Raw genomic sequence first — 24821 nt, 5'->3', positions numbered from 1 at the left:
CATTATTGTTACAAAGCACTTACTGTCTTATAACATCTGATTTCATTTGGTAGATTATGTTTATTGTTTCTTCTCTGTCCATCCTGCTTGAGCAGAGACTCCACCTTGTTTTCTTCAGCTTCTCCCACAGGCCCAATGCAGATCAAGTCCCTAAAACATTGGCCAGCAGCTACTTCTGGAGAGTCGGACAGTACTCTTTTAGGTCTATACTGTCTCTGTCATCATGATTTTACTATGCTGTGGTAGGCTGGACATCGTTGTAGACAATATGTAAATAATTGAATTTCATATCATTTTCACACCATGGAATAGGATTTTACTGTTGATTTATTTCATCCATTAAAAATTTTTTTATAAACAATTTGAAGCTTGCAGGCCATTCAAAACCAGGCAGCTGACTGTGGTATGCTAGCCATTAGCCTAAAAGTGAATGGCTAGAACCTGGTACGCATGTGTTCATTCAACTAAACCTACTGGGATTGTCCCAGTAGGAAATATTCTATTTCATTATCCCCACAAATCTCTCACTGATTCCCCTTCCAGTGAAAGCCAATATCCTTTAGGCAGTGCTCTCCCTCTCTACTCCTGCCTGTGGGATGGCCACGGCTACACAGCAAGGTCCAAATTAATGGGACACGGAGGGTGAGTCTCTGACAGTCCAAGAGCATATGACTGACACTGCCCAACTGGTGACCCTGAGTGTGCCTCAGGGGGAGCACACAGACTGACGCTCTACAAAGAGCCCATTAATGACATCATTACAAGCTTTAAGATGTCCATCTATCTCCGCTTCCATCTACAACATGAACATTCAGAGTGGAAGGGGTCTCTTTCAAATGGAAGTGTTTGGGAGCTCCTGAGGGAGGGTGGGTTTAGCTGAACACCACTTGGATTGTGACTGTCAAAATGATGTAAACTAAACGATCATGCATTTTTAACTATGTGCATCACTTAATTCCTATAACCATAATAACCACGGGACAAAGATAGATGGCATAAGAAACACCGATGCTGAAAAAGCCAAGTACCAAATACCTAAAAATGAGTCATCATTTTGCACATATGCCTCCAGATGGTCTTTGCCAGGTCCCTGAGATACATTCATCTATTCAATGTTGGTATGTAGTACATTGACATTTCCATTTCTAGATACACTTTAGTCTTTTAAACCCAACACAATATGGATCACCTTAAAATTTCATCTCAAAAATGCTTTTTAAATATACGCTTAATTTCATATCAGATAAAATATTATTTGTTAGATGGGAAAATTAGAAACTTGCATATGAAGAATATGTTCAAAATTATATATTAAATTCAATTTTGTAAGATATTCTTTAAAAACAGCTCTAAAAATGATGTTCACTTTTTCATTCTTAAAAAGCCCATCCTGAGGGGGCTGAGAGGTGGGAGACTTAGGTGGGGCCTTAGGCAGCTGAGAAGGATATTGCCTCAAATGACTGTAAAATGTGGGTGCAGTGCTTCAGCAGGAATCTCTTATTTTTCGTAAAATACTCCCATAGTGAGTTAGAGCAACAAAACATTTTTATAAGCCCAGCTTAATTGTACAATATACTTACAGAACTAAAACCCTATGCTAATTTACCTTTCGAACCTTCTAATGCGCTTGGGTCTGAGCTGCCAATATTATCCAATTACACCGATAGTTTGAAGGTGTGTTGTTTTCATTGCTGCCAAAGCTGTTATAGTCACTTATTTGGCGGGGGGGGAGTTCAGATTTCCTGATGTCTTAGCTTTAATATTGTGTTAATTCAAATTTGTACATTTATATTAATACATTTTTGAGAATGAAGTAATGATTTAAAAGAAGGAAATAATGCCCCTCCACCCCTATAAGCTTCCACTTAGTTACCAGTCGTGTTGTAACTCAGTGTCGAAAGATTTCACAAAACCATTTTTGTTCTTAGTATTCATCTAACCTAGAAAATTACATTCAAGTAATTTATAACCAGATTTAACACATATTGTTTGATGTGGAGAAATGGATAATACGCCTGGCTAAGAATTCTGAAAGGTCTGGACAGGAGGATGACCATGGGGGAGGTGACCCTCAGCTTCCACGCTGAGCGATACTGACCCCAGGGGCACCACTGCGTATATGGCAGCGAGAAGGGCCTGCTTCGTGCACCGTCTAGAGGGGAGCTGAGAGGATTCCCCTGCTCTGAAGAAGACAGGGGTGTGCTCTTCCCTTCGGGGGACAGGGGGTTTCCAGCATTTGCCTACATACTTCCTGATCCTCATGAGCTGTAGCCTATTGTGGGAGTGACAGATGGTGTCAGAACTGGCCATACATGTGGGGCACGGAGGGGTATATCTGACCTCCATCTCAGGATTTGCTTTGGGCCACTCTGAATTCTCTCACCCTCCACTGAAGTTAAAGGACGGTAGGCATTACTACCAGTCCAAGAGCCCACAGGAGAAGGGGTTTGTAGTCCACAGGAGGCTGGAAAATACTGTTCACAAGTTCACACTATTTTATAGAAGATGAAACGCAGGAGGGGCCTCCAAGGGGGAGCAGATGGGCCCAAGTCAGTTGGTCAGAATTAAGGGTAGACTTCCGGGCCCGTTAGCAAGAACTCTGCATTGCGTAACTCGAGCAGGCACCATTCAGATAGTTGTGTAACGTACAGCGACTTTAAGTCCCGCACTTGGGCAATACAATGGCGCTGACTTCCAGTTAAAATCTTGCTGAGACATTTCTTGAGGTCTTCAATATAGTCAGTACCCACCAGGTAGGTGATAAATGTCTGATTTCTGGACAACTCCTTGTCTTTTATTATTATTTCCATATATCCTTTGGCAATGTATTGGTAAATATATTGTTTAGAAAGGGTTGAACCAGCTGTCACTTGTAACAAATGTTCACAATCACCTTTGTTTGCTGTGTGTGCAGTTTTAAATGAGGTAAAAGAATTACATAATGGAGTCTTTTCTTGCACTGAAGAAACCAACCCACTGCCATCTGGCTCCTAGTGACCCTTTGCAGGGCTTCAACTCTTCAGGGGAACAGACAGCCTTCCCTTTCTCTCCCCAAGTGGCTGGAGCTCTGGGACTAATCCACAGCACCACCAGGCCTCCCTTCTCTTGCACTAAAGTGCGCTTAAATCAGAACCCACAGTACCCATTCTGACTTCAATATGATTTCTAAAAGACACAAGGATGGATCTTATCCATACCTCAAGGACTACCTCTATATTAGTTACAAGAACGTTGAGGTTTCCATTTTCTCTCTCTCTTTCAATTTAGGCCCAGATTAGAAACAAACAAGCAAAGAAACAAACAAAAAAATCATTCAAAGCGACATTAATCCATCGAGCAATTACTGAGATAGAACCGGTTTTTAATATCTGGCCTCAGAGTCTCTGCTCTCAACTGGCTTGAAATCTATGTGGAAGGGAGGCTCAAGCAAATGGAAAGTTGTGATAAGAGGGGTCAGCAGGAAGGAAGGAGTAGTCAGTTTTATTCAGAGCTGGTTGAAAGGCAAACTCATCTAGAGACTGTAACACCTGATCTTAGTTCATTGTTCTCTTTCTCTCTTCCTCCCTCCTCCGGCTCTCTTCCCCACCCCTCCTCTGTTTCACCTCCCTTTCACTGTGTGCCCAGTCAGTGCCAAGTGCTACATACAGGACAGACCCTGGCACGTCCCGGCACTCAAAAAGAAACTGCTGACTGAGGGAAGATCGTGCCTGCCTTCTGAGAACTCACACACTTGGGAAGGATTTGGACACAGGTGGGTGCCATGCACAGGCGTTTAAACCTCAACTTGGGTGTGCAGGAGATCTCCCTAAAGAATGAAAGTAGGGAAGGACAAAGACCAGACCTGGACTTCAGAAAGCTCCAGGTGGAACCTGCATGAAGATCATGTCTAGAGGCACAGGCATCTGAGTGAGGAAATGGGAGATCAGAACCAGAGGCATCACAGTTGGAATGGAAAGTGGGATACACTGAAAGACACTTAAGAAGTGTCATCATCTGGAAGTGGCAGTTGACTCAATAGTGTGAGGAGTCTGGGAGTCTCCGGGGCTCCGGCTTGTGGTCATGAATGCTGGCGGCAGAGCTGGACATTCAGAAAGAGGTGTTGTGGGAGGGGCGCGATCTCCTGTGAACATGTCGCTCTTTCTATGTGTGCAGGATACCCAGAAGAGGTGTCTGGAAGATAGCTGGCAATGGAGCCCATAAGATCAGGAGAGGGACTGTCCACAGATGTGCATATGCGAAGCATCAGCTCACAGGCAGTAGCTGAGAAGATCAGCCTTTCAGAAACGGGAAGTATAAAAGGAGTCCTTAGAGGAATCGAAGCTCAGAGAAGAAAGAGCCAAAGAGAATGGTGCATTCTTTTTGGAAGTCAAGGGGGGAGGGACTTTTATGGAGCGAGTGGTCGGCAGTCTCTAAGGCTGTGACGGGGTGAAGAAAGATGTCCACTGCAAAGAGTCCATATGGGCCATTCATGGGTGATATTTGCCGTGGTAGTTTCAGTAGAAGAAAAGAAGAGACAATTGATAGTAAAATTGGCCTAGATGAGAACAGCCTTGTAGCCTCCGCTCTTCAGAACTGGATTCACCATGAACTCAAAACAAGGCCTCATTTGTATCAGACATGTGGCTAATTTTTGTCATAGAATATCCAGTGGCAATCTTTAGTAATTCTTAGAATTCTAGAAAGGGGGTCTCGGGTTTCTTCTACGTTCTTACACAGTGGCTTTTTATTAGTGACGGGGCACAAAATGAAAGATTTGCCTATCATTGCTGCCTGCTTCCGATCTTCTTATTCCTCATGTGGACCACTGAGCCGCTTAGTCTCCTTCTCCTTCCCCTTTAACCTCGGTCACTAAGTGAAAGGCAGGGACATACTTTGCATACCTTTCCCACTCCATCCTTTACCATAATTGTGGACACATAATATATTCTCAATAAATCCTGAAGAACAAGAGTAAATAATAAATATCATCTTTAGGGCCTTGGGTTCACAATTTGAGGCAGGTGATGGAAAAAGTCAAACATTAGTGAGCAGATCTATGTCTGGTTGAAGAGGATAAGCCAATCTATGACTGTCGAATTGATTCCACCCCATACTGGCTTTATAGAACTATAATTGCCCCGTCATTTCCAAGGCTGCAGGATTTCATAAGCAGATTGACACATCTTTTCCATGAGGATCGGCTGGTGGGTTTAGACTGCTGAAGATGAACTTGTTTATCACTAGGGTGCCTTAATTTCAGTATATCTCTGCCATTGAAGTGATCCTAACTCACAGCAAACTTATATAGGATTTTCAAGACTATAAATATTTATAGGAGTGGATAGCCTCATCTTTCTCCTGCAGTTCAGCAGGTGGGCTTGAACCACCGACCATAGAGTTAGTGGCCCTATGCTTACCCCACAGAGCCACCAAGGACCACTCACTCACTCACTCACTCACTCACTGCTATCTAGTTGATTCTAACTCACAGTGACCCTCTAGGACAGAGTAGAATTGCCCCTTTGGGTTTCCAAGACTGTAACTTAAAAAAAAATTCTATTGAAGTAAAACTAATTAATGTATCACATAATTCAATATTTCAATCTTATTAAGAAGAGTAGTATAATCACTACCACCATCAACAGCAGGACATTTTCTTCTTTCTTGTACTTGTGGTTGGCTGTTTACAGGAGTGGAAAGCCTCATCTTTCTCTGGTTTTGAACTGCTGCTCTTGCAGTTAGCAGCCCAACACATAACCACTCCACCACCAACGCTCCCACCACTAGGAATAGCACGTCGTCACTCCGTTGCTCTGACCAGAAGCTTTCCTTTCCAACATGACAACAGGTCAGTTCGCTGATGTAAGGAAGGCAGAACATTAAAAACATCCCCTTTCCAAATGAACTGGGATTATACATTCCTTTTTCATTCCATTTCAGTGGGGAGTTTTTCAGAGTCCCGGGTGGTGCAGACAATTACCGTACTTGCTTGCTAAGTGAACATTTGGAAGTTTGAGTTCATTCCAAGCTACCTCAAAAGAAAGACGTGCTGATCTTCTTCCAAACACCCAGCCTATGGAGCGCACGGCTGCTCTGACACACCTGCAGTCAGCTGGTCACCGGGGGTCAGAGTCAACTTGATGGAAGCTCGCTTTTTCTGGTGTAGGTTTGGTGTTTCTGTTCTTTGTGGAGATGGCTGACAAGATCCTTCAGGTGACTTGATATGGCTGATTAAATACTGGGCCAAGAAATGTGTTTCTTTAAAGTCATTCAAGGTAATCTGGGAATCTGTGATATAACGCGCTGGGTGAGACGAATCTGCCATGAGCTAGCATGGTAAAGCAGCCACGTGGTGTTCCCTGCCACACATGCGTGCGACTTAGGCTATGTCAAGAGCCGATCATTCCATCGCGTGGAACTCTCCTTTTTCTTCTTCTACGTACAGTGCTCCCTTCGAGAGGCTAGACTTCTCAAATGGCATGAAGATTGACTTCAAAATCACAGTCTGATGGACCTGGGAAGCTGCTGGGAGGTCCTAATTGCTGGGGTCGTCTGGACGACAGACAGGGTACCAGCTTGTGTTGGCTCATGTGTGCAGTGGTGAGCGGCTGCCTTCTCCGGCAGACCCTGCTGCACAGACCCTCAGCCCAGCCAGGGAGAGGAAGTGTCATTGAGTCATTCTTTGTCCCCACAACCTGTCCCCCACACCCCCACCATTGTTTTTCACCCTAATTGCTTCCTCCATTTCTCTTTCTTTTTTCCTGTGGGCATCTAAGAATCACCATTAAATAGTGTCTTTCATTGATAAAAATGAAAACAGCTAACCTTGTAATATCCCCGAATGGTTTCTGCTTACATATTAATGTTGGGATTGCTTCAAAATAGTCACCAGTATAATTCAGTTTGCTCTGCAGTTTGCTCTGACTATAGAAAATGGATTCCGTGGAAGTTCCTGTCCTCTGGGGGCCCTGGAGGCCCAGTGGTTCAGCACTCCGCTGCTAGCTGAAAGGTGGGCAGTTTGAATCTACCAGCCACTCCTTGGGAGAAAGCGTGGAAGTCTAGTTTCATAAGAACTACAGGCTTGGAAACCCTGTGGAGCTGCTCGCCCCTGTGCTGTAGGATCGTCTTCAGGGGAAATCTTATTTGCTTTTAAATAAAGTACAGTTTGTGTCTGTTCAAAAATGTTTTCAAAAAATATGTTAGATTAAGAGTGGGAAGGGGGGGTGCTAGAGTATTTTATATTAAAAGATTAAATTGCCTGTATGTCCAGGGGAAGAGCTGTTGATGTTCATGATAATTTATTAAAATTATGTACTACCTCCTCACCCTTGACTGCCCCTCTTTGACAAAATATCACTTCGTTTAATACAGTAGGACACACCCGCAGTCAACACTCTAGGCTTATTTCTTCTAGCAAGGGGTGGCAACCTTGATGTAGTTTCACTGGGCGACTGGATTGACACTTTTCTCTTGAAATAGCTTCCACTTCTAAAAGAAGAGCGCTACTTTTTGTCTGTGAGAAGCAGAATCCTCTCTAGATTTAGATTTTTCTACCGACCAGACTGAGAAGCCTACATAAAGGAGTTTGGGAGGAAGATTCTGTGTTCCGCATGAGTTCTACCCGCCCAAAGGAATAGAGTTTCTGAAAGTACCAGCCAGACGATGACACCCCAGATCCTTAGGGAAGGCGTCGTCGCCTGTGAATTTGTTTCTAAACACATGTTATTGCTGTGAGAGGGCAGGAATCTAGTGGGAGAATTGGAGCCGATAAGAGGGTTTCCAAGACACTCATGGAAAAATGTAATGAAAAGGTCATGGAATTTTCCCCACAAGCCATAGAAGTCCCTTCATCTTGCTGCTAATTGGTTGTGTGTTTTGTCGAAGATGGTTCACCATGGATAGATCGTTTTATCCTGGTGGTGTATTGGTTCAGCGACTGACTGCTGACTAAAAGGACAGAGGTTCCTAAGCAGGAGATACGATCTTGTCATCTGCTGCTATAAAGATTCCAGTTTATCGAATCCTACGAGGCAGCTGTACTGTCACATGAGGTTTCAGGGGACCAAACAGTCATCGCGATACGATCGATCACCATGATCCTGAACAGTGTAGACAGGGTTTCACAATATTTTTAGGGGGGTTGGCACAGAGGGACTTCATTTCATTCAAAAACACAAACAAAAAATATTCAATGTATCACATGAAAAGGGGAAAATATTTTCTTTCCCCCTTTCATGCAAACAAAAGCAAACATTGAATAATGAAAGGAAAACAAATGGAGCCATCCCACTCAGAGGAGGAGGAGAGGGTAGCAGCAGAGGACAACTGCACAGCGTCCAGAGTCCCCCTTCGTTCCTTCCCTTTATGACCCACTGGACTCAGGGTGTCAGCAATTCCTACCACGGTTGTTTCACATTTTTGTCTGTCGACTCCGAAGCTCTGTGTTCGCTAGTTTGTCCCTCGCACCGAATCTTCAAGGAGCTGTGTCATGTTGGGGCATTGCCCTGGGCCTCACCAGTAGGGCACTTAGTCCTCTCTCACCTTTTCCTGAGAGGCCCTCAGAGGAGGACGGGCTCACCCGTGTCCCTTGCGTGCTGATCAAAGCCCTCCGGGTGCTGTGGCTTTTTCAAGCACTTCACGAAGGATCAGGTTGACTACTCCTGGACCATTCAGACACCCTCACCATGTGACCTTGAGCAAGATGGCCTCAATTGTACAGAGCCAAGAACATAACAAACCAAACCAGACACAGTTTTGACTCCTGGCCCCGCAGTAGGGCGGAATAGAACTGCGGAATAGAAGCGTTTGCATGGCGGTAAATCTTGATGGCCACCTCGCCTTTCTCGGAAGGAATGACTGGTGGGTTCAGTTGGACCTTGTGGTTGGCAGCTGCCAGGGCTCCTTTAAGAGGGCCCAGGGAAATAGATAGATAGATAGATAGATAGATAGATAGACAGACAGATAGATAGATAAGGAGGCACTTGAATCGTATTTGAAAATGTATCTTTGGGCCTATCAGGAGAAAAAACAACATCTCTTACAAGTGGATATTTTCCCCTCCTAATATGGACCTCTATAGATGGGTCTTAACCAGTGAATTAATGTAATTCTCTGACTCCCTACTGCCACCAAGTCAATTCCAACTCACAATGACCCTGCAGGGCAGAAGAGAGCTTCCCTCCTAGGGTTTCTGCAAATCTTTACAAACACAGCCAGCCTCATCGTTCTCTCATGGGTTTGAACTGCTCACCTTTCCATTAGAGCAGGGCCGTGTTTAGCCTCCTGGGCTAACAGATGCCTTTCCAGGATTACAGCTTTCCCATATCTCCTTCCAAACCACTACTCTCTCTAATAAGAATCCTACTGGCCCTCACACGTCCTGATCTGTAGTGTAGTTACTGAAGAGAGGTTTGTCTCCAGTCAGACACTTAAAGAGCAGCTTAAAAGATAGCCTTCATGTTTTGCTTCTTTATAAAAGGAGAGATAGGAATTAATAGCATACGTTCAGGGTTACTGTGATTTTTAATAAAAATTGAAACCAAATATTGGCTAACTCTATCACCCTGTGGGAACTCTAGCCTCATAAGTGTGGGGCGTCCGAACGTGTAGAGCCTACAATATAGAATTCTGGCTTTTGTTTTTGTTTATTGTAGGTGGGGGACGTGAGAAGACAATTTATCTACTCTTCCTACTCACAAAGCTTAAGTGTTTTCTGAGATTTTAATAAATTTTATTGCGGACATTTGTGTCTAATCAGCCTGAGAGTTCCGCCTTACTAGGTAGGAACAGGAGCTGTGCTCAGGTTGCCTGTGCTCCTGCTGAGCCTAGGCCACTAGTGGCCCCTTTATTAATACAAAACACCACATACCTATTTGTTCAGTTGCTCACCCTGGCTGATGGCACGTGATCAGCTGCGATCACAGATTAAGTGGTGTGAAATCATCCAAAGATGCTCACTAAGGAAATGCTGGCTATTAAATTAAATGAATCTCCAACTCATGCAGAAGGGAAAAATGAAGCTGTCCAAAAGTGACTCTCAGCCAGTCTTGGAATCAAGTAATGCTTCTTAAACCAGACTCTCTTGGGGAAGTGTGCCAAAAACCCACTCCCTGCCTCTAACTCCATGGTAGTAAGGCTTGGAAGTGACCCAGAAATCTGGTTTAACAAGTGCCCTGGGTCACTCTGGGTCATTCTGACAGCAGTGGTCCACCTGGGGCCATGCATTCTCATTGCGTTGGCCCCACACCTGGCTCAGAACCCAGGCCCGGACAAGGTGTGTCCTGAGCAGACTAGGTACCGGTAAAACTCTGAAGTTGGAACACTCTGCATTTCTGTTTTCAGTTCATTTCCTCTTCCCCAAGTACTGTATCCTACACGACCTTCCTGTTGGGTCTCGTGGAGCTGGTTTGTCAAACTCTGCATGTATATTCCCCCCTTCCTTTCTCTCCGCCCTCTATCACACACTGAATCTGCATGTAGGAGGTACCATCCTAAGGCAGCATCCACACCAAGATGCTAGTGCTTCTAAAACTGTGGTGCCAACGGTGAGTGTCTTAGGCATGTGCCCCTTTAACAACACGGTTCTAGAAGTGAGAGCTGTTCACTGCAAGGGAGGGCTCTCCAATGCTAAAATTCCAAATATCTAGGCACTTACTGTGGGAAAGGTCACTTAGGTCTTCCCTCACTTCTTGGCAGACCTTCTTGGTAAACTCTACTCTACCAGAGAAAGCACAGACCTATGTAGATGTTGAAGAGGACAGGAATGACCACCCAAGGCATCGAGAATGTGGTAAGCACGTCTTCCATTTTGATCTGCAAAACAACAACTGGCTAATGTTACCCATATCCACCAGAGTCTACTAGGATGCTAGGTCAAACTGTCAAACCCATCCAAGAATTGGTAGTGGAAAATTTCACTCCTGGGGAGAAGTTGTTCAAACCCCAACCCCCCTTACCAAAGTCACACAGAGTCCATCATAGGACGTTATAAGGCAAGTCATTTGTGCTCTTCTTTCAGGGACTCAGCTCCAGGCTTCTAGAGTCATGCATCTCCCTGGTTCAGCAGAGGGAGAAGGGTTACAAAGTATGTGTTGAGAGTTAGAGTAGATATGGCTTGATGAAGAAAAACCACTCATGCTTTGCAAGCACCCTGATGGTGCTGTTGGGTAAGTGGTGTGTGGCTACAGCCGTGGAGACCCTCTATGGGGTTGCTACGTGTTGGATGGGAGAAAGATGAGGCTTTCTGCTTCCACAAAGGGCCCCAGAAACCTACAAGGCGAGTCCTACTCTGTCCTCAAGAGTCAATAGGAGTTGGAATCGACTTGATAGCAGTGAGATCAATTGGAATCAACTCAATGGCCATTAATTTGGACCCAGGACCCTGCTGGCACTGTCAGCCAGGTGTTGGGCTGCTAACCCCACGGTCAGTGGTTTAAACCTACCAGCAAGAGAAAGATGAAGCAGTCGGTTCCTATAAGGTTTTACCCTATCCTGGGTTGCTCTGAGTCAGAGGGAATTCAATGGCAGTGGGTTCAGGTACTCATTAGCCGTGTGACCTTGGGCAAATTATATAAGCTCTTTAGCCTCATTTTATCATCTGAAAAATGAGCAAGTTGATAGGCATCAAATAAGCACCCTGTACATGGAAGCATTATTACCCCAGTGTCAATATTAGCTTTAGCTCCCTTACAAATGTTCGAGAGTTGAACATGATGTCGGAGTATGTCAGATTTTCTGGTGGGGTAGTAGCAAAACGAGTGGGAGAATTTCTTCTACATCTTCTCTAGGCAAGAAACATGTCTACCCTTCTGAATTGATGGAGCATAAGTGAAATTAAAATGTCTGAACTGGACTACTAGGGAAAATATTAAGGATACTGCCTTTAATTTTCACAGACTCTTAATATGTGTCTCTATTAGGAATTTTTTCCAATTGTGGATTCGGGTACAAATGGGCAGGCACTATCGCCAGTCATAGCTCTGGGTGTCCTAGTGCCATGTTTCCATTCTGTCTTTCACAAACTATTCTTGAGCACCTATTATGTGCCAGCTATTGGCTAGCATGGTCATAAAGAAGGCAGTGGAAAATAGAAAAAAATATCAGACCTTCCACTTTGAAGCCTTTGAAGTGTGGTACTGGGGAAGCACATTGAAAGCACCACGGACTGCCCAACGATCAAGCCAATAATCTGTCTTGGATGAAGTACAGCCAGATGGCACCTTCGAGGCAAGGATGGTGAGACTTCATTTCATGTACTTTAGACATGATGTCAGGAGAGGACTTGTCCCTATTGAAGGACATTATGCTTAGTTAAAGTGTGGGGCAGTGAGAAGGCGGAAGACCTTTGATAAGATGGATTGACCCAGTGCCTGCATCAAAGGGCTTAAACATCAGAACAGCCAGGAGGACAGGGCAGGACCGGGCAGTGTTTCATTCTGGTGTATGTAAATATGGTCGCTAAGAGTCAGAACCAACAGGAAAGCACCCAACCACCACAGCCAAACAAGGACTTCATTGTTCGTGACAAAACAAAAACCTAGCTCCCCTTTTGTGACGCTTACATTTATGTCTCCGTTCCGGACAAGTCTTGCAGAAAGCTTGCCAAGTGCCATGAGGGAGGCACAGAGCATGGCGAAGCTCAGGCCCAGGTCGAGGACTTGAAGCGCCAGGTGGTATTCTTCATAATGTGGGGGGTCCACGCAGACCGATGAGAATTTCGCATACGGAAAAGGAAAGGCCACTGCATAGCCAAGGTAATTGGTGCCTGCGATCCCTGCGAACGAGTAGAAGCAGTACGGGCCCAGGAGGGCTGAGTCCAATGCTATTGCAAAATGGAGTGGGCATCCCATAATGCTGAGAATCACAAAGGTGAAACTGGCTTCCCACTAGAAATGAAGCAGAAACAAGTTGTGACTTTGAAGAATTAGATATCTCAAATGCTTCCTAAGAGTATGAAAGGACAGGGATGCTGGGAGCTCATCTCTCTTCTGGGATAGCGAAGGAGAAATAGGTTATAACCGTCCCATGGGTGCCTCCCTCTGCCCTCTGATGTACACTAGATGAGAATAACAAGTTGGGGCGAGAAGACTAACAGTTCCACTCAACACGTATTTATTTACTTATCATCTCTCCTGTGAAGAAGAGTTAGTCTACAAAGGGAAAAACCAAAAATGGCTACCAGCGCCTGCCCTGTTCTAAGCCCTTGCTCCTCACAGTGAGAAGCAGGGCCATTAGCATCCTCTAGAAGCTGGTTAGAAATGCAGAATATCGGGTCTCACGGGGAACTATTGAATTAGAATCTGCATATCGCCAGCTCCCTAAAGGGTCACATACGTGTGAACGTTTGAGAAACAGTACCCTAGCCATAGGAAGAACATCTGTAACCAGATCAAGGTCTGTGTCTGGGTTGCCTGCCTGGATGCTGTCAAAGTATGTGAGATCAGAGTCTTTTCACCCTCTTGCGGAGGAAGAGGTAAGAGGCAGATGGGAAGGACACCTTAATTGGAAGGCTTGAGACTTAATGTACGTTATTAAAAGCAGAGGAGTTTATAGAGCCACCCTTCAACGTGATTGCATCCATGTCATTTAAAACATCAGCACTCGGTCGTCCTCAAGTATGATAATCATAGGAATTTGAAGAAAATTACTGGAGTAGGAATCAGATAAAAGACATTTCTTTAAAACTCATTTAGTTGATTACTGAAATCCATCATAGTAAGGCATTAATTAAAGATAGTTCCATTATAATTGGAATTCGTGCTTTTTTCTGTTACATCCTAAAATAATAGTGATTTGACCTCTGAATTCACTCTATCTTCTGATGCGATGTCTATAGATTTACCAGGTATCTCTTGGTCCGCTCCCTGTGAGCCATTAGCAGAAATGTACCAGCCGTGATGGCCTGTGGGAAGAAACATGGAAAAATGACCCCCACGATAGAGCATACCACCAGAAAGAGTTCTATCCCTTGCATAGTGTGACAGAAGGAGCAGTGTATAGCTAAAGTGTGGTAGTTGCATAATCTCATGTCAACTTGTGGATATTAAGAGCAAAGGGGTGGCGCCTAGCCTGTCAATCAGACCACAGCCTGATGCCTCCTTGTAGGCATGGCCTTCTCCTGAGGATTCTGGGAACTTCCTCTCTTCCTGCCTGGTGGTGTGAGGCACTCTCTCTCTCTCTGCCTTCCCTTTCCTGCTGTTGAGACACTCAGAAAGCTGGAGGAGCCATATGGAGACTGGCATCAGCTTTGAGGTGCTTCCACCACTACTGGATCCACAAGACTGTCCACTTACCAGCCTATGATCGTCCTACATTCAGCATCATTGCATGTGCCGTGTGAGTCTGAGAAGAATTTATGGACAAGTATGGGACATATGGGCTAATACCAGCCTTATGGACTTGATCTGGACTGGGCTGGGATGTTTACTCAATACACAATTACTCTTTGATATAAAGCTCTCTCTTACACACATATGAGTGTCAATGAATTTGTTTCTCCAGGCAAGTCACTCTAACACATAAAGGTAGCTAAGACTCTCATTGCCACCTCGGCCACAGAAGAAACTGTGATGACCATGAGGAAAATAAGCCATCAGGGCCACAAAGACAGAATTTACTACAAGCTTGTGCTTTATTTTTCTGTGTTGTGTTTGCCATAGAGTGTGGGAAACAGAAGGATTTCTCTCAAGTTGTCTCCCCCAAATATATGCCAAACTTAACTGCTTGGGAATGACCATACACTTGGAAGTCATCAGAAGTAGATCAGGGGTTATTCTCCCTAAGAGCTATCAGCCATCTAGAGCAAGCAGTCACCACTGTTTATCCCACAAGTAGGCCCACTCCCTTCTGATACAGTTAGTAGTTGTCTGTTTCCTTGTAGGAGACCCCAGAGAAGTCATGCCCACCCAAGTCTGGCCAAGGTTAGGCCACCATCATGAATGTAGGGTCTGCCCTTCTTGTCACATGTATGCCTCTACTTCCTCCCCTTCCTATCATGTGTACAGCCCGAGGCTCATCCCCTTCCTGCTAAGCCTATGCCCATTGTACATCCACTTCCTATAATGTGTATACCTATCGTACTGCCCCTCCCTGTGACGTGTGGTTACCTGCAATCACGGCCCCCAAAGTAGATATAATCTTTGGTTAGCAATAAACGGGGGCCCTCCAGCCTCCTGCCTAGTTGCTCGAGTGTCCTGTGGGTCGCTGCTCTACCTCGCCTCGGCCCACGCTGTGCGCAGACCTGGCCGGTAAGATCACGGCCATCCAGGAGGTGAGCAAGCTACCATGAAATGTGTCTGACTTCTTTATTTGACTCTCTTTTCTATCGCCCATGCTCTCTATGACTATATTTATCTCAACCATACAATTGTGCCTACTGAACCCGTGATTAGTGGTGGGGGGTTGGCAGCCTCTATTAAATACAATCGAGATTATAATCTCCACAAAATAGAAAGTGTCAGCGAAATAGAAGTCTGGCTTTATAAGCCCGGCTGTGTTTTCTTTGGACCCATTGCCCATCGTTTATGCCTCGCACCCGTGGCTAAAACTGCAAATGGGAGGAACCAGAATCCAAATCTGGTAGAGGACTCTAAACACCACCCAACAGCAGTGTTTCCCTTTGCTGTTGGCTCTCTCTTGAGATGCTGCACCCTCGGCCTGCTGGTGGGTGACCACTGCACGATCCCTGTTTCTTTTGAAGTAACAAAGATGATGATTACAATAGATTCATGATGGGGAAGTCACTGTTCTGGGAGAAATGGTGTCTCACTTTTCAAAAGAAAGCCTTTCTTTATGGTCTCTATTGAAGAGGAACAGGCCCAAAGCACAGAGCAAAAATAGCTAAGGAACGGAAGAAATGGCATCACTAGGACTGAGCAAAAGATAATGCTTAAAAAAAACAAACCCAAATCTCCTGGCTCTCCTTTGATTCAGCACCTGGTATGGTGTAGGAGACCACTGTGATCCTGGAGCCTGGAAATTGCTTATTCCCATTCCATAAATCACTTGTTCTTAGCCAAGGAAGGTCTTGATGTTGAGAGAGCAAACCAGGAAGAGAGGTGCTTAAAATAAGATAGAGACTGTGGACAGGTCTAAAAATAGCACAATTTAGGTCTCTGGCCAACAAATCTGCACGGCTCTATGAATGGTATCAACAACCTCCAGGGGAAAACAGCAGGGCTCTGGCCACTACGGTCTGTGGTGTGCTGCTTTTGTAGCTAGCTCGGGGCCTGGCATCGTGATTGTTTTGCAACCTAGCTTTCCATTTTCCTGGCATATTTTATGTTTTGGATTGAGAGGGTTTGAAAGAGAGGCAAACACACACACACACACACACACACACACACACACACACAACTTCTCATGTAACGGAGCCGGAAATCCCAGACTCGACACTGCCACACCATAAGCTCCCATGGTTAAAAACAGGGACCATCTGGAGTCAAAAGAGGTTCCTGGCTCGAGTCTGCAGGAGGAAAGTTCCAAAGGAACCTTATGGATGTTGAGCCAGCATACCTAACACAGCAAAAGAGGAGCGTTATTGGGGGCAATTGTAACACTAGTGTTATGGTGTAAGCCTGGGCCTGTCTCTGCTTTCAGAGGCGAGGTCCACAATTTCGATGTCACTCACATCTGGTTCGTCAGACAGGCACGGAAAAATCAAAGGAGAGGCAGCTGATGCTCCTCGGTTGGGGTAGCCCGGGAGTGGGGAGCAGACACGATCGGCGGCTCCAGCCTCGGCAGTCTGAACTGTTTTGGTGCACACTGTCTCTTTCTTTCTAGAAGTTGGAACATGCTATCGACTTGCCTTGCCTGTCATTTGGGTGGTGGCTGCCAGCTTGGAGTCTGTTTTGTTTATACCAAACGTTGAACAAGAATCTCCCAGGAGTAAGCAGGAAAGAGAATGCAGCTTAGTAACTTGTCGAAACCACTGCGGGTGGTGCTGGGGGTGGGGAGGGGGGCGGGCAGGATTCCAGAGTTGAGAATCTTCATCTTTACTGGTACCCCACCATGCAAGGGAGCTAGGCCCTGCACGGGATCTCCCCTATACTCAAGCCTCACAAGATGGCCCCTTGTCTTCCATTGCTTTACTTTACATCAGAATTGCTGTACCGTGGGGACGTCATGTGTCACGACATTTGCTGAGTCGACATTTTGTACGTATCCAGTTCAGCGACACCCACGGTATTCAGCATGATGTGCAACATCCATCACGGAGCTCAGTGCAATGGCCCTCTCCTTCCCGCTCCCGCCAACTCCCGGGCAATCCGAGCCAACCTGGTGTCTATACATGTGCCGACTTTGTATGTGAGGGGCCACACAAGGTTTGTACTTTTGTCATTAACTATGTCACTCAGCTTGGTCTTTTCAAGGTCCGTCCCTGTTAAGAGCATTTGTCAGGGGTGCATTTCTCTTTCGGGCTGAGGCGTATTCCATGGTAGGTGCGTACCACAGTCTGTTTATCCAGTCATCTGCTGCGCGTGGCTCCCCCTTTGGGCTATTGTTACGAACGCTGCTAGAAATATTGGTATAGAAGGCTCTGTTCCTGCTTTCCAGGTTTTCATTACTGTCTTTGAAATTTCTTTATGTTTCCCCCTGGGATGAAAGAATGATGAGAAAGAAATGATTGGAGGGTGGAGAAGACAAGTCAAGTGGAGACAGAAAATGTGAGCAGGGGTGTCTGAGAACACAGCCAGGGCAAAGCAGAGGAGCCAGATCGAGAGGGGAGCATGGCAGGCCTGCCCGCTGGTCCCTCAGCTCACTTGACATGCCACTGACATGCTACAAAACTTTGTGTAGCCCAAGAGTTCCCGCTAACACTGTTATCCCTTAATGATTTTGAACTTTCCCACGGCGTCTAAGTAAGGGATGTGGGTCTCTGAAGCAGATGAATTGAAGGAAGCAGGCAGCGGTCACAACAGAACAGAAACTTTTAGAGGAATCATGAATCACAGTACTCAGCTGACTCCCTTACAAGCCTCCTGAACGCAGGATGCAATAGGCACTGGGCAGGTACAATGATGATGACAAGAGCTCACGTTGTTCACTGAGTGCTGGCTACATGCCAAGCAACCGCTGTACCCTGTGTGCATGTGAACTCATGGAGCCCCCATAAATGACCCTCCCTTTCTGATGGAGAGTCTGAGGCACGCAGAGGTTCAATAACCCGAGCAAGGCCCCCAAGTGTGAGTTTCAAACTCTCAACAGTCCAACTGCGACAAGAATGCATATGTAAGAATGTCCACAAACGAAGACAAGAAAATGAGTGTTTTGTTTTGTTGTTGTTTTTAATGTAAGATGAGCTCGGTGACAAGATATCTCTTCCAGGGAGAACAGTAACTGATAAATGGCAGTAGAAGTGGGGGGTGGGTGTGATTGCAATGGGAGGTGCCCTAGAGAGGGAGCGTGAGCAAAGGAGGGGAAGTGGCGTTCCTGCCTGGGGACCAAGGAACACAGTGGCAGACTAGCAACTGTTTCTTGGTGGAGAGGGGCAGGAAACTAAGCGAGAAAGCCGTGTAACACCAGGATGAAGAGGGCATCGAGATTCAGGCTAATATGTTAGGTGCTTAGAGATAAGAAATACAGAAAGTGTTTCTTCAGAAGGAGCTAACCTGACTTTAAGAAATGTAGAAAGATTAGCCTGGCTGTCAAGTACATGCTGGCTTAGAAGCGGGCAGTTTCCCCTAGAAGTTGATGTAGGACCCTGTCCTTCAGAGTTTTTTTGTTAACCTCTAGCCACAGTGCTGTAGTAGTTAGACATTGGGCTGCTAACCACAAGGTCAGCAGTTTGAAACCACTAGCTGGTCTGTGGGAGAGAGATGAGGCTTTTTGCTCCGGTAAAGAGTTTCAGTCTCAGAAGCTCACAGAAGCAGGTCTGTGAGATTGGGGCCTGTGAGCAGGGTCTGCTCACTCTGCTCCTTTTATAGAGAAGCTAGGAGTCGGAATCGACTCTACCAATGAGTTTGGTTATTGAGTTTGCATCCACAGTTCAGAATAAGATTTCCCTCATGACCTAGTTACATGCATTTTTAGATATAACCACAACAATACCCTTACTATCTGCGATACCTCCCAACTCTTTCTAGTCTACTTAATTCTTTTTGTACATGTTGGTAGCGTGGTAGATTGATTTTATGACGGACAAGTGGATAGATCCCCATGCTCTGGCTAGCAGTTACCTTGGGATGACTTGGTGAGAGGTAGAGACTGGCAAGCGCTGAAGGGTGGAGAGTACTGTATAGAGACCACAGAGAAAAAGGAATGTGTAAGGAGATACCGCTTGGGGAAAATAATCATTTCCGGTCAACTGATTGGATATAAAGGTGTGGAGACAGGGATGGGGGTGTGTGTGAGTTGGCTGAGGTCACTGGTGTCCAAAATGCAGACCTAGGACCAACAGTGTCAACATTCACTTGTTAGAAAGTCAGCATCTCGGGCCCCATCCCAGACCCCCTGGACCAGAGCCAACGTTTAAACAAGATTCCTAGGGGATTCATACATAGTTTAAAGGCTGAGGTGTACTGATGTTGAAGAAATAATTTAGTCAAAAGTCAGACCAAGGCTTGCAGTTGGGTGCGCGGGACAGTGACAGGGAAGTCAGGAGGCGAAAGGATTGATGTGTGTGTGTGTGTGTGTGTGTGTGTGTGTGTGTGTGTGTGTCACACGATTCATGTTTTTGGACAAGCTGAGCTTAAATACACATAGGACACAAGGGTGAAAAACACGATCTTTGTTACACAGACAGATAGAGGAATGGATGGAGAGGCAGACAGATAGTTATTGCCAAATTCATTTTCATGGCGACCTTACAGACAACATCCCCATATGTTGCCCAATCCTACACTTCCCAATGATGGCCATGTACTAGTCCATCGCTGTAGTGATTGTGTCCATCCATCTTGCGTGTGGGGGTGGGGGTGTTCTCCCTGTCCCCGTGGATCCCTATTCTTCACCAAGTATGAGGTTGTCCGTAAGTGAACGGTCCCTCCTAATGATGTCTCCTATAAGAGCAAGTCTAGCAATGTCCCTGTTTGCTTGTCACTACAGTTCAGCAAGCTGACAGATTGGCGCTAGAACTGGCCATTACAAAAACCTCAAGACACCCTACCCCCAGACAGTTACTATCAATTCTGACTCATGGTAAGCCCATATGTTGCAGAGTAAAACTATACTCCATAGGATTTTCAAGGTTGTGTCCTTTTCGAAATAGAATGCCAGGCCTTTCTTCTGTGGTGCTTCTGTGGAAAGTGGAATCACCAGTCTTTCAACCGGGCTTAGCCACTTGTACTACCCAAAGTCTCCTGAGATGACCACCAGGTGGTTGAAAGTCAGAGGCTGTGAGAATTAGAAGAGACTTGGATAATCGTTTAATCTAGACATGTCTTTAACAGATGAAGAAATGGAGGTGTACACAGGGAAGTCTGGACCCTTCTTCCAAGCTCCTGTCTCCACCCAGGTTTTGGACGCAGTGTTGTTGTGGTCATTGCCCAAGGCCCCTGACTGGACCTTCCTGCACTGAAGCCTAATGCATTCCAGGTTCTTCATCAGAGTTAGATCTGCAAGTCAGGCTTTCCAGGACGGAGTCAGACCTTGGTCCTGCATACAGCCTGATCTCCCTGCGGTATGCTTTGCAGCAGCTGAGGTCTTTAAATAACCTCGCTCAGAAATTCTAGGAACACAGTTGGTCACGTGAGGGTCAGAATGAAGCTGGGAGAGGGTGAGGACCAATTCTGCGAAGAACTTAGGACAGTGGTTCTCAACCTTCCTAAAGCCGCGACCCTTTCATACAGCTCCTCATGTTGTGGTGACCCCAACCATAAAATTACTTTCGTTGCTACTTCATAACTGTAATTTTGCTACTGTTATGAATCGGGTGACCCCTGTAAAAGGGTTGTATGGCCCCAAAGGGGTCGCGACCCACAGGTTGAGAACCGCTGACTTAGGACGCCTCAAAGGAAAAATCCTGAAGAGAAGCAAAGTCCGGAATCACATGCGAGCATCGACATGTCCCCGGTGCGTAATTGAATATTAGTAAAAGGACATGTCCATGGGATTGAAATGCTTGGCTTTCTGTCAGGAAAAGATACATTTTTTTTTGAGACTGGTTCAGAAGTGATTGACAAGGAAGGTTGTGGAATAAGCTAGACACCTTTTGAAGTTGAACCTGAAGGGACAGAGTTGTGGGTCACTAGGAGAAACAAAACAAAAGATGATATAAATACATATTCAAACTCAAACTCACTGCCATCAAGTCAATGCTGATGCACAGTGACCCCTGTGGGTTTCTGAGACTGTCACTGTTTAGGGGAGTAGAAAGCCCAGTCTTCCTCCCCAGCAGCTGTTGGTGGTTTTGAACTGCTAAGCATGTGAACCACAGCTCACCCTGTAACCACTACATCACCAGGGCTCCTAAACCTAGATGTGATTTAAAGAATGAGAATTCTTACTGTTTTCCCTTTCATGAGGATTTCCCCGCGCCCCCCCTCCCCCCAATGTAAAGAACCCCAGCAGTGCTGTTGGGTAAGCATTGGACTGGTAAGCAAAAGGTTGGAGGTTCAAACCCACCAGGTGTTCTGTGGGAGAAAGCTGAGGCTCTCTGCTCCTCTAAAGATTTACAGCCTCAGAAACCCTATATAGTTCACTAAGAGTTGGAATCAACTTGATGGCAATGGGTGCTTTTAATATAAATAATGGCTGAACTTTAAGTTCTTGTAGCCTAACTAGAATTTAATTCTGCACCATCAGAATAGAGATCATGGGGTGTGTTCACTCACTCAACAATATGTACTGAATGATATCTACTGGAGATCTATTATGTGACTCACTTTGCTCGAGATATTGGAGATGCAGCAGTAAATAGAAAAACCATTCTAGCTCTGAAGTCAATAGTAAATGTGGTAGTTACATAATCTGTTGTCAATTTGAGAGGATTAAGAGTGAAGGGGTGGGGTCTAGTCTGTCAATCAGGTCGCAGTTTGACTGCCTCATTTGGAGGCACTAAGGAGATAAATAACTAACTGGAGGCGGACACTTGCTCACTTCCTGTGAGACATTCCTGTTGACAAGATACATGGAAACAGGCTGATGGCAGCCAAAGCCTCAGAGTTGGAGAAGCCACATGGAGACCCCTGCCAACGCTGAGATGCTTATACCACCACTGGATCCACAAGACTTTCCACCCACTGGCCTGTGATCATCCTGCCTTCAGCACCATTGCATGTGTTTCATGAGTCTGAAGAGGAAATTATGGATTTGTATTGGACATAGGGGCTAATACCAGACCTATAGACTTGATCTGGACTGGGCTGGGATGTTTTCCCAATATTCAATTGCTCTTGTCTACACAGCTCTTTCTTATGCAATATGAGTCTCCCTGGATTTGTTTCTTTAGTCTAGCCAGACTGACACAGTAAATGACTAAATTATGCCGTATTTTAGAAAGTGATCGAGGCTGTGGGGAAATAAAACCCAGCAGGGCATAAGAGATTGGGAGTATCAATTGGAGGGAATGGTATAAGAGGCTGATACCAAGGGCTCAAACAGAAAGCAAATGTTTTGAGGATGATGATGGCAACAAACGTAAAATGTGCTCGATACAATGTATGTATGTACGGATTGTGATAAGAGTTGTACCAGCCCCCAATAAAATGATTTTTAAAATTGGAGGGAATGGATTGGGAAGAGTTGGAATTTTAAATAGGGGACAAGGGAAGGGCTGGGTGAGAGAGTGGCCTTTGATCAAGAATTGAAGGAAGTTGGGAAGCCAGCCTGTAGAGTCTTCAGGAAGAAAGCAGACCTGTGCAAAGGCCCCGAAGTAGAAACACAGCCTGGCACGTTTCAGAATTGGCAAAGAGGCCAGTGAGATGGGAGAAGAATGAGAGCTGAGGGAAGACTGGTAGAAGATAAGGCCCAGGAGATCTGCAGGATCTCAGCAGGCTACTAGAGAGTGATGGGAAAGAGAGGCAAGTAGAAGAGTCTAGGACCCAGGGGATTGGACTGAGAGTAGAACGCAAATCCATGGCACCACGTAAACTGGCCTTTGTGTAGAGCTTCAAAATTGGCAAGATGTTTAATCATGTAATCTTTGTTCAAATCGTGTTTATTCTTTCTGAGTATCTTGGGGTCCCACAGTCCTATATAGGTGCTTTTTACCTACGAAATCCCCCTGTTTTAAAAGTAAAGGGTGTGGGGTACGAGTTGATTCAGGGTCCTGCTCTTGACTGGCCACATCTGGAGAACAGCAAAGTTAGGGCTTGGGCACAGGTCTACCGCTACAAGTGCTACCTCTCTGACTCCACTCCCTGATGCTGCTTTTTCTGAAATCGAACCTCCACCCATCAGCAATGAGTTCAAGACCCATCCTATCATTTCTCTGGGCCTAATTGGTAAGACAGATCTGTGGCCTAGCTTCCGCTCTGTGCGCCCCTAAAGCAAACCATCACAAGCCGTCAGAGAAAGAAACTGCTGCTGTTTTCCACTGATCCAAAAGCCAAACTCACCGCCATCAAGTCAATGCTGACTCATAGCAACCCGATTGTGATCCTGTGGCATACATTGAACTGCCAACTGCCAGGCCAGCAGTTTGAAACCATTTGTTGCTCTATTGGAGAGAGACAAGGCTTTCTACTCCTGTGAAGTATTACATGTTACAACCTTAGGGCTCCCCAGGGACAGTTCTATGCAGCTGTATGGCTTCCCTATGAGTCTGAGTTTCCACTCACAGAGATCACTAAAAGGCTGCCACTTGTCTGTCAAAAAACCCCAAACTTGTGAGACCCAGAAAAACAAGGGCGTCCCATTGAGTGCTGCCTCTCCCGGCTTCATTGTCTGATGATAAGCAGAGCATGAGACAGGAATGCAGGTCTGATGGGAATAAGGGTTAGCAGCTGGACACAGCCATTCGTACCAGGAGAGCTCCCTATTTGATCACATTTTAAAAAAAGGATATCGGATCAAACAAAATTACTTAAAGAAGTATCCTATCTTCAAAATGCAAGAAATAGAAATCCAGGATCCAAGGTGAATTCAAAGAACCTGGTGGCACAAAGAGTTAAGCCCTTGGCCGCTCCCAGAAAGGCTGGCAATTTGAAGCCTCCCAGCGACTCCACAGGAGAAAGACCTGGCCGGCTGCCTCATCACATGCAAGCCAGCCAAGCTCTCTGAGGTCGCTCTGTCCTCACACTTGGGTCACTGTGAGTGGGAACGGACTCTGCTGCTCTGAACAACAAGGTGTATTCTGATCTTTCATAGAAGTTGGACTTCTTCATACTGTTGGGTCATTCAAAAGAACATTGCAAATTGTTTCTCACTGTAACCTCCTTCCCTCCCTCCGTCCCTCCCTCCCTCCTTCTTCCTTCCTTCGTCCTTCCTTCCTCCCTCCCTCCCTCCTTCTTCCTTCCTTCTGTCCTTCCTTCCTTCCTCGCTCCCCCTCTTAATATAGGCAATGAAATCTTTTCCTACCAAAGCCCCATTCCAGATGGGACAAGCGATCCGGACGCTCCATCCGGTGAACCAGAGCTTGTAAGAAAAGACGGGGAAGAAGGCGCTGACGCCAGAGAACACACTGAGACCGCCGAGAGAAACCAGCGTCAGGCCGGCGGCCGGGAGCAGGCCCTTCATTTTCCTCTGTCACTTGAGTCCTTGGCGTCAAGGAAGCTTGGTAACCACAACAGGAGGCGAGCACGGTCTCAATCACAGAGGTCTCCTAGAGATGGTGGCCATGGCACACATGGGCTGTTGCCCTACTTGGAACCACTATCCCACTGGTCCTTACCTGCCACGCGTCTGACACAATAACATCCGATGCTAGATTTGGAGGGGCGAGGAAGGGGGGGCCATTCCTTGTT

General features: G+C 45.8%; 1 protein-coding gene across 1 annotated transcript; it reads right to left on the bottom strand.

Moving 5' to 3' along the window:
* Positions 1-706: 706 nt before the first annotated feature.
* On the bottom strand, positions 707-24594 carry TMEM212 (transmembrane protein 212). The gene is made up of 4 exons (XM_075547883.1): positions 24436-24594; positions 13820-13879; positions 12540-12863; positions 707-796 (listed from the first exon to the last, which is right to left on the bottom strand). The coding sequence occupies exons 1-4, from the start codon at positions 24592-24594 to the stop codon at positions 707-709; spliced, it is 633 nt and encodes a 210-aa protein (XP_075403998.1).
* Positions 24595-24821: the final 227 nt, after the last annotated feature.

Source organism: Tenrec ecaudatus, chromosome 4, assembly GCF_050624435.1.
Source record: "Tenrec ecaudatus isolate mTenEca1 chromosome 4, mTenEca1.hap1, whole genome shotgun sequence".
NCBI lineage: Eukaryota > Metazoa > Chordata > Mammalia > Afrosoricida > Tenrecidae > Tenrec > Tenrec ecaudatus.
The sequence above is the reverse complement of the archived record's forward strand: the minus strand, read 5'-3'. Positions and strand labels throughout refer to the sequence as shown.

Coding starts and splice junctions, on each gene's coding strand:
- TMEM212 (XM_075547883.1), bottom strand. CDS start 24,594: ATGAAGGGCCTGCTCCCGGCCGCCGGCCTGACGCTGGTTTCTCTCGGC. Junction 13,880..24,435: donor CCATCTGGAATGGGGCTTTG/GTAGGAAAAGAT, acceptor TTCTTCCCACAG/GCCATCACGGCTGGTACATT. Junction 12,864..13,819: donor AGCGGACCAAGAGATACCTG/GTAAATCTATAG, acceptor CTTCATTTCTAG/TGGGAAGCCAGTTTCACCTT.